The sequence below is a fragment of the Phocoena sinus genome, chromosome 2 (genome assembly GCF_008692025.1).
Source record: "Phocoena sinus isolate mPhoSin1 chromosome 2, mPhoSin1.pri, whole genome shotgun sequence".
Lineage (NCBI taxonomy): Eukaryota > Metazoa > Chordata > Mammalia > Artiodactyla > Phocoenidae > Phocoena > Phocoena sinus.
Window position 1 is genome coordinate 13,600,295 of NC_045764.1, and position 12,862 is coordinate 13,613,156.

General features: G+C 38.7%; 1 protein-coding gene across 1 annotated transcript in view; it reads left to right on the forward strand.

Moving 5' to 3' along the window:
* DNAJC1 (DnaJ heat shock protein family (Hsp40) member C1) overlaps positions 1 to 12,862 on the forward strand; it is a 204,323-nt gene that overhangs the window by 171,048 nt on the left and 20,413 nt on the right. Inside the window, exon 9 of the mRNA XM_032622593.1 lies at positions 391 to 510. Coding sequence (XP_032478484.1) covers positions 391 to 510 — 120 coding nt within the window. The remainder of the gene's footprint in view (positions 1 to 390; positions 511 to 12,862) is intronic.

A 12,862-nucleotide genomic window follows, 5' to 3' on the forward strand; every position in this document is an offset into this window, starting at 1 on the left:
AAGGCTGCGGGAGCTTTGCATTCTAATGTTAAATATGCAACTCAGACCTTCACCTAAACTAGTAGATACGTATTGTTTTTTTTTTTTTGCGGTACGCGGGCCTCCCACTGTCGTGGCCTCTCGCCTTGCGGAGCACAGGCTCCGGACGCGCAGGCTCAGGGGCCCAGCCACTCCACGGCATGTGGGATCTTCCCGGACCGGGGCACGAACCCGTGTCCCCTGCATCGGCAGGCAGACTCTCAACCACTGCGCCACCAGGGAAGCCCAGTAGATACGTTTTAACATTTTTATTTTTGCAGAAAGCATAATGCCAATACTTGGTTTCACAGGTTTATTAAATGTTTTAGCAAACATTCTCTGAATTATTTTTTTTTCTTTAATGTTTTGCAGGCACCTGAATGGACAGAAGAGGACCTCAGCCAGCTGACAAGAAGTATGGTTAAGTTCCCAGGAGGAACCCCAGGTCGATGGGAAAAGATTGCCCACGAATTGGGTCGATCGGTGACAGATGTGAGTTCACTGAGATTTGCATTGAATGGAGAGTGACAAACCAGAATAAGGCAACTATGTAGAAGGCAGACATAGATGCATCCAACATTATCTTTGGAGAAAGCCTACAATCTTTTTAAGGACCTGGAAGTGAACCGTTAACAAAATAAGCAAGAAGCAGATGTCAGCTAGTCCCCTGGTCTACAGTTAACAGCTGTGTGAGGCATTCTGGTGTTTAGAGACTTAAGCTACTGTAACCTAATCACAGAAAAACAATGCTAGTTTTTGTTTCGAGTGACCCCTTTAGCTGTGGGAAAAAAAAATAGTTCTCTGATCAGAATTAGAGAAGTTACATTTCAGCTGGATCTTTTTCACACTGAAGTACAGATTGCTATAGGTAGTTGACAGGTGGTTTGCACTAATTAAGTGAGCAATATTCCTATTATGTTTTTATTTCAAGGATGATACCTACCATTCATTTTGACAAGTTGTTTAACCAAAAAATTGTTCTATGCATATAGCTTTATAATTATATATAATGTACATTAAGTGTATAACTATAGATTTATATATATACTATAAACAATATATATTTAAATTATATATGATTATATGTGACTAGTAATACCTACCATTTAAAAGACAGTGTTTACCGGGAAAGTTTTCGATTTAACACTTTAGAAATATCGGGCAGAGAATCTTATAAGAGCACCTACTAGAGCACCTGATATACACTAAATATTCAGTAAGTGTTTACTTGAAATGGAGGTCTTTATTTTCATCAAAATGATCCTCATTTTCATAAATGATTGATAGTAAATATTTACTGAATTTACTTTAAAATAAATCCTATAGCTCTAAAATATCTAAGGATACTGAAAGCAAAGATTCAGATTTCTTATGTTCTCTTCAATTATATTAGTATACTTTGGGTCTTTTTTGATAATGAACAATTTAAAAACCCTGCAAAATGATGAATAAGCACAACCACCAAAAAAATAACCTTTTAATTTAGAAACAAATAATACGTATTACTGTCAATTCTTTTTTTGGGGGTTTTCTTTTTTTTTCTGTTTCAGATAGGAGCTGCTTTGAGAATTTTAAATTATATAGGAATGTTTTTACTACCATATGGTAGGACTTTTTAAAATCACATTTTAAAGACACAAATTTTTGTAAGATGTTTTACATGATTTCGACTTAAGAGTTAGTCTGATCATGTGGAAAGTTAGCCCTTGTATCTTGTAACTTTTTTTTTTGGCTATTTCATGATGAGACCCATTATCTTAGGTTACTGGAGGAAAACCATAAGGATACCTTTTCCTCTGCTAAGAATGTTACTGGGATGTGCATTTTATCTTGTAAGGTTGTTTGTAAAAGATCAGTTAATAATGCCTTATCAGTAAATATCTGACCAGGTTAAAGATGTTCCGTGGTTACTGATGTTTTAAGTACTATGATCCTCTAAGTATATAATTACTGTTAATATAGTGATTAACAAAAATGACTGAAATACTTTTTAGAAAGTTACAAAACAGGCATTGGTTTAAAAGGGCCTCAAAACTTTTAGTTCAATTGGTTGATGAGAGAGAATAGTTCACTAACTTAGTGTCTCTGTTGAAGATAGCACTGCCTTTAACTTTTTTTTTTTTATAAATTTTATTTATTTATGGCTGCATTGAGTCTTCGTTGCTGCGTGCAGGCTTTCTCTAGTTTGCGGCGAGCGGGGGTACTCTTTGTTGCGGTGCGCGGGCTTCTCATTGCGGTGGCTTCTCTTGTTGCAGAGCACGGGCTCTAGGTGCGCGGGCTTCAGTAGTTGTGGTGCACGGGCTCAGTTGCTCCACGGCATACGAGATCTTCCCGGACCAGGGCTCGAACCCATGTCCCCTGCATTGGCAGGCGGATTCTTAACTACTGCATCACCAGGGAAGTCCCAACACTGCCTTTAACTTTTTAAATAATATTTCTATGAGACCTTATAGTTAATAATTCCAAAGGCAGATAAGAAATTGAATAGAGCAATATTTAACTTTGTTGTTGTCATTAAAATCTGGTTAAATTTTTAATCTATATTTTTAAGAGGAGAGAGATGAAAGTTTAAACGCTAATATACGTGATATAACCAACAGAGCCTTGGGATGGCTGTTTAGTATCATAGATCTCGAAAATTGACGTAACTTACAAGAGCAGTCTTAGTGCAGCCTTGGTGTAGGTAAAGGCATCTTTTCACACTTTTGCAAATTCATCCCATAGTTTTTTTTTCTTCTTCTTCTATACTTACTCAAGGGAGACTGATTCCATGTAATAGATATTTTTTCCTTTTATCATGGAAGTAGCAAACATGATTTCTTTTTCTTTTTTTTTTTTTTTTTTTTTGCGGTACGCGGGCCTCTCACTGTTGTGGCCTCTCCCGTTGCGGAGCACAGGCTCCGGACGCGCAGGCTTAGCGGCCATAGCACACGGACCTAGCCGCTCCACGGCATGCGGGATCTTCCCGGACTGTGGCACGAACCTGTGTCCCATGCATCGGCAGGCAGACTCTCAAACAATGCGCCACCAGGGAAGCCCCCAAACATGACTTTTTGAGATTTTTTTTCCCCCTCCAAGTATTAGTTCTATTTTCATAATACCAAAAGTACCTTGGAAATACTTAGTAAACCTAAAATTTTGGGCACCAAAAGGGCCACTGTAACTTTTCTTCTATATCAGTATATACATATATAGACTCACACTGTATTTTCATTCTGTGAGCATCATCTCCATAGCTAGACTGTACGTTTCATTTCAGTAACTACATTTCAGTAACATACACACAAACACAAACTGTAAAGCACTCTCTCTCTAAAAGAGAACAAGTGTCTGAAGACAAAACTCATTTTACCGAACACACAGTGAGTTACATTGAAGCAGCTAAGATGGGTTTGGCTAATACAGTTCCTTTAGTAGAATGTTAAGTGAAAGCTAACCACACTTTAGAAGATCACTTATACTTCTTTTTTGGCGTATGGTGTTAATTAGATTTGTTTTCATTAAGTGTTCCACTATGAAAAAGAAACCAAGTTGAGTTTGCTGTTATTGGAACCTCTACATACTGACCGGATCACCTGTACCAATTCACCCCAGCTCTGCACCATCTGTTCTTTGACCCGTTTTCCTTGCTAAATGTGTAGCTTCAGGCTGAGTTCTCTTTCCTTCGAGAAACAATTGACCTTTTTGGGAGGGGTGACAGCGTGCCGTGATGGAATCTATATGTTCCTTATTTGGGTTGACAGATTACAGTGAAAAACCCATTTTGTTCCTCAATTAAGAAAGGAGTTTTCAGTGTATTAATTGTCATAATTCACTAGTTAAATTGCTATATACTACTCCGGATAAATACAAAGAATTTGTTATTAGCTTTGTAAAAAGAATCAATGCAAAGTATATTTTAACTCAGATATACCTAAACTGTAAGACTTACTTTATTATAGATGCGATATTTTAAATGTTAATGGTAACCACAAAGAACACTCAAATTTTAAAAACAGGAAACAAAACCTGTCTGGCATGTAAAACCAACTTTAGTGTGATTATTAACTGCAGGTTTTCTAAATTAAGGTCAGGAAGCCTCACATTTCTTGCTTGTGCAGTAACATTCTCTTGCCTGTAAGGATGTAAACTGATTCTGCCCCTCTCCATAGTCACTAATCTCCTGCATCCTAGTTGTGATAACAGACTGATTGGAGATGTTCTGCCTGCTTGGAAAAGGCCCAGGTAGGTAGCAAAACAAAAGATAGGTGGATAGATTTAAACAGGCTTTTGTAATTAGCTTAATGCCACCGTGAGATGTGTAGTTAGAGAAGCATTTCATATGCAGGTGAAAAGGAGGGAGAATAATAAAATTCCCAATTTTATTTTATATAGCCACAACTAGAGAGGAGATACCTGTTGGGGGAATATTTATATGTTATTATGGCAGTTGTTTCAAAAAATGTAAGCAGATTATTCAATAGAAAATAAACTTTTGTCAGTGAACTAAATATATAGTATATATAATGCTGAAAGGCATATATTAACATTTAAAGTGCTTCATCAATAGTAAAGTAGTTGTTACAGTTTAGGTATACCTCAGTTAAAATAGACTTTGCATTAATTTTTTAACAAAGCTAATAACATTCCTTGTATTTATCCAGAGTAGAATTCAGCAATTTAACTCGTATATATTTGGGCAAATGTATCATTACTATTACTTTTATTTAGAGTCAGACTAGTCCTACACAGGCTGTAAAGGGGACAAGAACTGTCGCCACGCCCTGCATTGGGCTCCCTGCCACAGCGGTTCTCCAGAGCAGCCTCATCTCCACTCCTCTCACTCCCCCACCTGCTCAACACCACGACCTTCAAGGGTACTTAAATTTTAAAAAGGAAGGGGTCCTTTATACCATTCTTCTTGCTAGATGAGTCACTAAAATCTAATAATTTTCAATCTGACATTAATAGATGATAATGTGTTATCAAATCTCTCTCACGCACACACACTTTGTTGTATGTCATTCCAGACTTTAGTCTTCTTATATAGGCATATGACTACATAATTTTAACAGTATCAATCTGTATCCTGCCCTTTTCACTTTGCTATAAGCTTCTTTCCACGACAACAAAGATCCACATCATCTTTCTAAACACCTGTACAATACTCCATGTTGTCTGGATATAATTAAGGAGCACCCAGGTGATTGTCACTTAAATTGCTTCCCTTTTTTTCTTCATTCATCTTTCCATTTATATCTGTTTCCTTAGCTTGTATGCCTAGGAGTGGAGAAGCTTGATTCAAGACTATGGATGTTTTTAGAACCTTTGGTGACTCTAAAATTGACCTCCAGAGAGGTGATAATATTATACAATGCCCCTGGTGGTATGAGAGGACACTTCCTCATAGTCTCATAAACACAGAACGTTTGTTTTTTTTCCATCACTGCTCATCAAGTAAGTGAAAAGTGCTATGGCACTGATTTTTATAACTTGCCTCCTTACTTACTGGTCTTATTTCAAATAGAGTTTGTGTTAATTCATTATAATTCAAGGATAGATAGTCCTACCATTTTTTGTTGTTGTTTTTTTGGCTGTGTTGGGTCTTTGTTGCAGTGCACGGGCTTCTCCGTGAGGTGGCTTCTCTTGTTGCAGAGCATGGGCTCTAGGCGCACAGGCTTCAGTAGTTGTGGCTCACGGGCTCTAGAGCACAGGCTCAGTAGTTGCAGCACATGGGCTTAGCTGCTCTGCAGCATGTGGGATCTTCCTGGACCAGGGATCGAACCTATGTCCCCTGCATTGGCAAGCATATTCTTAACCACTGTTTCACCAGGTTAAGTCCTACCTTCTGCAAATAATACTTTGCCATTTTCTTTTGTTATCTTGAGTGTATTAGCTAACAATTCCAGAGATATATTATAGTAAGAGTGATTCATGTAGACTTTTTGCTCAACATTTTAATAAGAAAATGTTTGGTCATTAATTTTAATATTAGTCATTGATATGAGAAATCCATTATTATGCTAGGGAAATTTTCTTCACTTTAATTTTTCCAATTCTAATTTATTACGGTTGTGTTCAGGAATAGATGTGAAATTTTAACAGTGGTTTCTTCAACATCCCTTGACATGATCATAAGACCTAATAAGGATGAATATATTACTAAGGTCCCCCTTTGTATTTCTAAGATAAAGTTTACTTGGTCATATAATATTCTTTCAGTAAACAGCTGGATTTGATTTGTTAATTTATTTAGGATTCTTGCATTTATATATCTTAAAGTAAAAATATTCTAGAATTCTTGGTGTTTTGTTAATTGGATATCTTTAGGTAGGGTTATACCAGCCTTCTAGAATTAGTTCATTATACCTACCTTCTAACATCTAGAGCAGTGGTCCCCAACCTTTTTGGCACCAGGGACCCGTATCGTGGAAGACAGTTTTTCCACACATGGGGCTGGGGGGATGGTTCAGGCAGTAATGTGAGCAATGGGGAGCGGTGGGGAGCGGCAGAAGAAGTGAGATGCCTCACTCACTCACCCGCTGCTCACCTCCTGCTGTGTGGCCGGTTCCTAATCGGGGGTTGGGGACCCCTGATCTAGAGAGTCAAGAAAATACTGAATTCATAAAACAAAAAAGTGTGCTATGGAAAAAAATCAGAACAAAAATAAGTATCCAAATAAATGAAGTAGAATGGTTGGAAATTATCATCTGGAAAATCTCCTAGGGAGCAGAACAAAAAGACAAGAAATACAGGGAATCAGCCCAAAAGGTCAAAATCTGATTAAAAGGAGTTCCAGTTAGACAGAGAAAACAGACAGGAGAGCATTTTTCAATAAATGATACAATGAAGTTTTCCAGGATGAAGAAACACCTGAGACCAACAACGCATGAACACTGAGACTACACAGAAGATCTTTACAGCTTCTAAGGAGAAGAAGCCTCCAAAGTAAGGCAGGTCAGAGTGAGAGCAGATTGCCTGGCAGCACTAGATTCCGGGAGATAAGAGAACATTGCCCTCACAGTTCAAGGCAGAAGGGTTCTGAATCTAGAACAGACCAACCAGCTATGATGGTCAATACGTGGGGTCCTCACGTATTGACCTCTCATTCTTAAGACAGTTTCCTGAGACTGAGACTGCACACTCCAGCAGACGAGGGATAAGTCACCAAAGAGGAAGACACCGAATCCTCGGAATAGTGGACTGAGCCCAGTGAATGGAAATCCTGAGACCCCACGGCGATACAGCAGGTGAAGAGTGCAGAAAGTCCACGCTGGAGCAGGAGAACAAAAGACTCTGAGAGAGCAACCACGTGAACAAAAGGCAACTAGAAACTCCAACCAACAGAAAACCATACAAAAAAGGCATAGTCCAAATTTAAGTTCAGCCATACCTCAGGTTCAGTTCCAGACCACCGAAATAAAGCAAATATCACAATAAAGTGACCTACATGAATTTTTTGGTTTACACTATATTGTAGTCTGTTAAGTGTGCAATAGCATTATGTCCAAAAAATATACATACCTTAATTAAAGATAGTTTATTGGTAAAAAAAAATGCTGACCATCATCTGAGCCTTCAGGGAGTCATAATCTTTTTGCAGTAGTAACATCAAAGATCACAGATCGCCATAACAAACATAATAATAATGAAAAAGTGTGAAATATTGTGAGAATTACCAAAATGTGACACAGAGACACAAAATGAGCAGATGCTACTGGGATGATGGTGCCCACAGACTTTCTCAACAGAGTTGCCACAAACCTTCAACTTACAGAAACCGCAATCTCTGCCTGTGCAGTAAAAAGTGGAACGATAGAAACGGCAAAAGAATTTGACACTGAGAACGATCTCCTTTAAGTGACACAAGAAGTGCGATCACAGTGCAGTACTTATCTCTCCAGTGAGTAATGTTTACCATATCACAGTTATGTAAGATCTTACATAATGGCTATATTTTAAACATTTTATATACTTTCAGATGGTTTTTCAATTTTTAAAATCAACAGATTGTGGAAGACTATGGCAAGTTGTCCATCAAAATATGTTATCCCCTTTTCTAGTAATAGAGAAGGCAGGCACATATTTGCCCAGCAACACTGCACTTCCAAGCCCTCCAAGCTCTGCTATGGCTAGGTTACTAATTTCTTCTCAGAGGGACACAACTAAAGTAATGTGTGTCCCTAGGAGCTCTTGCTCACTTTTCCCTCCCACTGAACTGGAATACCAATTTGCCTGCAGCTCAGCTGCGACCATGCAGGCAAAGACAGTTGCCCTAAAGAATGGCAGGGAAGCACAATGGAAAGAACACGAACATAGGGAGTAAAATAAAAATTGTAAACAGTGACAAGCTCCATGAAGAAAAATAAAGCAGAGTAAGAGGTCAGAGACATAACCTAGGGAGTGCAATTTCAAGTGGGATTCTGAGGAAAGCCCTCTCTAAGAGGTAACGTTTGAGCAGAGGCACAAAGCAACTGAGGGAGCGAGGTTGTCTGAGAAAGCGTTCCAGGTGGAGGAAACAGCAGTTGCAAAGGCTTTGAGGCAAGAGCCTGCTTTGGGTGTGCAGAGTCCAGCAAAGAGGTCAATATGGCTGACCAGGAGTGAGCAGGGGGGATTACAGAAGATGAGGCCAAGAGACAGTGGAGGACCAGAACACCTAGGACCTCCTTGGTCAAGGTAAAGATTTTGGATTTTACTCTGAGTGAGACAGGAAAGCACCAGATTTTGAGCAAAGGAATGCAAGATCTAAAAGGGTCATTCTGACTTCTCTGTGGAGAAGATGCTGTGGCAGGGCAAGTGTGGGAGCAGGAAGGCAGGCCAAGTAAGAGGCTATTTCAGTTGTCCCTGCAAAAGACAGTGGTGGTTCGGACCAGGGCTTATTGGTAGAGGTGGGAAAAAGAGGCTGAATTCAGGATATAATATACCAAAAGCCTGTTAGTTAATTATGTGTACTTGTAAGCATCAGAAGAACTGTGAACATACAGATGGCCAACAGGCACATGAAAAGACACTCAGTATCACTAATTATTAGAGAAATGCAAATCAAAACTACAATGAGGTATCACCTCACACTGGTCAGAATGGCCATCATTAAAAACTCTACAAATAATAAAAATGCTGGAGAGAGTGTGGAGAAAAGGGAACCCTCCTACACTGCTGGTGGGAATGTAAATTGGTGCAGCCACTATGGAGAACAGTATGGAGGTTCCTTAAAAAACTAAAAGTAGAGCTACCATACGATCCAGCAATCCCACTCCTGGGCATATATCCAGAACTGACAAAAACTCTAATTCAAAAAGATACATGCACCCCAGTGTTCATAGCAGCACTGTTTACAATAGCCAAGACATGGAAGCAACCTAAGTGTCCACTGACAGATGAATAGATAAAGATGTGGTATATGAACACAATGGAATGTTACCAGCCATGAAAAAGAATGAAATAATGCCATCTGCAGCAACATGGATGGACCTAAAGATTATCATACTAGTGAAGTAAGTCAGAGAGAGACAAATATCATATGTCACTTATATGTGGAATCTTAAAAAATTGTATAAATGAAGTTATTTACAGAAACAGACTCAGACATAGATAACAAACTCATGGTTACCAAAGGAAATGGCAGGGGGGGAGATAAATTAGGAGCTTGGGATTAACATATACACACTACTATATATAAAATAACCAACAAGGACCTACTGTATAGCACAGGGAACTATATTCAATATCCTGTAATAACCTATAATGGAAAAGAATCTGAAAAAAATGTGTGTGTGTGTGTGTGTGTAACCAGGTCACTTTGCTGTACACCGGAAACCAACACAACATTGTAAATTTATACTTCAATATTTTTTTAATGGTTAAAAAAAACAATGCGCAGAAAAAAATATTTTAAAATTTCAAAAAAAAGACTGTGAACAGAAATGCATGTTCTGGGTGTAGGGTACATGGCTTTTCATCAGAAGCCCTGGTTGTAAACTGACTTTTTTTTTTTTAAAGCTGTGTGCATGTTTTACCTTGATTTTTAAAACTACTTTTAAAAATCTAAAGGAAAAATATTTTGTATCTTTCCATGTCAGTATATATAGGCCTACCTCATTCTTTTTAATTTTTTTTTTATTATAAAAGCTTTACTGATTTACAGAAATAGAAAAGAAAATCCTAAAATTTGTATGGAACCACAATGGACCCCCAAATAGCCAGAACAATCTTGATAGAGAACAAAGCTTGGAGGCATCACATGTCCTGTTTTCAAAATATGTTATTAAGCTATGGTAATCAAAACAGTAAGGTACTTGACAGCCGACAGCTAGGCCGGGAGGGCAGTAGGAACATTCAACCTCTACTGAAACACTTGCCAGACCATCCCCTCACCGAAAACAGCTTTACTAGTGGAATTCTAGAGCCATCTATTAATATTTTTGCTTGTCTATATTCCCCCATCAAAGGGCCTTGAGGGCTAATTTGAATGTTCTAGCAAAGTAATAACAACTACTTGCAGACCCTTGTCCAGAGAATGTCCTTCTTTTATCTGGTTCAGTTGTCTTCTTCCACAGAGGACACAGCTTAAGGAGGGGCAAACAGAATAGTGGAGAGAGAGAAACAAGATATCCACCCAGCCTGTTTATACATCAGTAGGGTGACAGGTATCACCAACAGATCTCTGTGACACACACTGGGGAAATCAAAGTACACAGGGCTTGAATCTTTACTAAATTCACCTAGTTGGTGATTGGCAGTAACTCGGGTAAAGTAGTACAGAATTGGCCTTCATGAGAGGTGAGGCCAGACTCCCAAACTGTCAGTACACAAGCCTGTTTTGGATTGCTCTTTCCTTACTTTAGCCAACATTGATTTAGAAGTAAAAAACTTTTAAAGCAGTAAACAATGATTTTCTTTCTTATAAGCACAGTCCTAATTAATTGGAAATCTGTTGAATGAGTATGTAAAGGAATAACCACATTGGAAGCTCCTTGAGGTGGATAAGACTAGATCTTATACATACACCACTGTTCTCAGTATAGTGATATGCTAAGTCAATACTTAATAAATCTTTGGTAATTCACCTAAATTGAAAGATAGTTCATTAATAATACCACATCTAGGGAATTTCCTGGCAGTCCAGTGGTTAGGACTCCACACTCTCACTGCAGAGGGCCCGGGTTCAATCCCTGGTTGGGGAAATAAGATTCCACGTGCCACGTGGTGCAGCCAAAAAAATACTACTACTAAAATAATGTCACATCTAGTGAATCACAGAATATTTGATTTAAAAAGAAATCATTAATGCAATCTTTTGTTTTATGGATAAAGAAGTAAAGTGGAAAGAGAACAGAATTTAAAAGAAAACCTGGCTTTGGTGTCCTATGCTACCATTTATGGGCTGTGTGAATTTGTAGGTCCCCATATCACTCTGAGCTTCAGTTTCTTCGCCTGTGATATGAATTTCACGGGGTATCTGGCAGGTGAAATGTGATAGCATCATGAAAACACTTTGTTATTATGAACCATTACACAATTGTAAATCACTATAATAATCACTTATTACAGATGTGCGTTCTAGAAAGAGATAAAAGTTCAAGGCCATGGGCTTCCCTGGTGGCGCAGTGGTTGAGAGTCCGCCTGCTGATGCAGGGGACACGGGTTCGTGCCCCGGTGCGGGAAGATCCCACATGCCGCGGAGCGGCTGGGCCCGTGAGCCATGGCCGCTGAGCCTGCGCATCCAGAGCCTGTGCTCCGCAACGGGAGAGGCCACAACAGTGAGAGGCCCGCATACCGCAAAAAAAAAAAAAAGTTCAAGGCCACAGAGCTAGTTAATGGCAGCCCGGGACTAGAACCCAGATTGTTTGACTCTTATTTAAGCTACACTGTCCTCTTAGTTCAGCAAAGACTTGATTTTTACACCTTAACCTTCTGTGTAGGACAGCACTATTCTTTGTCAGCCATGCCCTAGATCAAATATCATCTTCAAAGTGAAATCTCTTGGTTTTCTGGGGTTCTGGGCCAAAGGAGGATAAATTTGAGAGCAAGGTATTTCATGTCCCAAGATACTGGCCAGTCCATGGGGCTGGAACTCCAGAGAGCTCCAAAAGCAGTTGCTTTCCTTTGAATATTTGAACCACAGAAATATTCAGCATCTCGTTAAGCTCTAACTGAACACTTGTTCATCTTCCTCAGTGATTCATTCAAGCAAAGCATACCTGCAGATTGCATGAAAATTTTTCTATATATATCTCCCACTTACCATTCTTACATGTTTTCTCCTGGATGTTATTTAGTGTCCTATATTACTAATATATTGAGTTTGTAATTTGTACTCACTCATCAGAACCCTGTATCTTACCAAGAGGATAGTATCCACTTTAAAGTCTAGATCTAATTTACTAGTTACAATGATATTCACTTTGAATACCATGGATATTTTATTCATGAAGGAACTGGTTTCTCACAGTATAATCTATGGTCTGGGGATAGCATCGTACTTTATGGTGGGATTTCTTTTATTACCCTGAATTATTTGCTTAACTGTCTTATGTATAGCTTAGAGATGCAGCAAGTCAATAGATGGTGACCCTTGAGCAGATGCTAATGTGCTAATGCAATGTAAAATGCTTTTCCTTGTGCTAAAAATGTGGGTAACCCATTTCAAAAAGAGGAAAGTGGGTGATGTATGTTGGCTTGTTGCACTGTCTTGCTGATAGACTAAAAATATCTGCAAAACTACACTATTGTCTGTTGGCATAAGTATTTTCTCCCAGTAAATGGCCATCTACATTACTTATAGAGGTGATCAGGAAGTTAATGGAAGGCCCTCTTTGTCAATGATTAAGATGTACACTATTATTATTTCTTGTATTTTCTATCC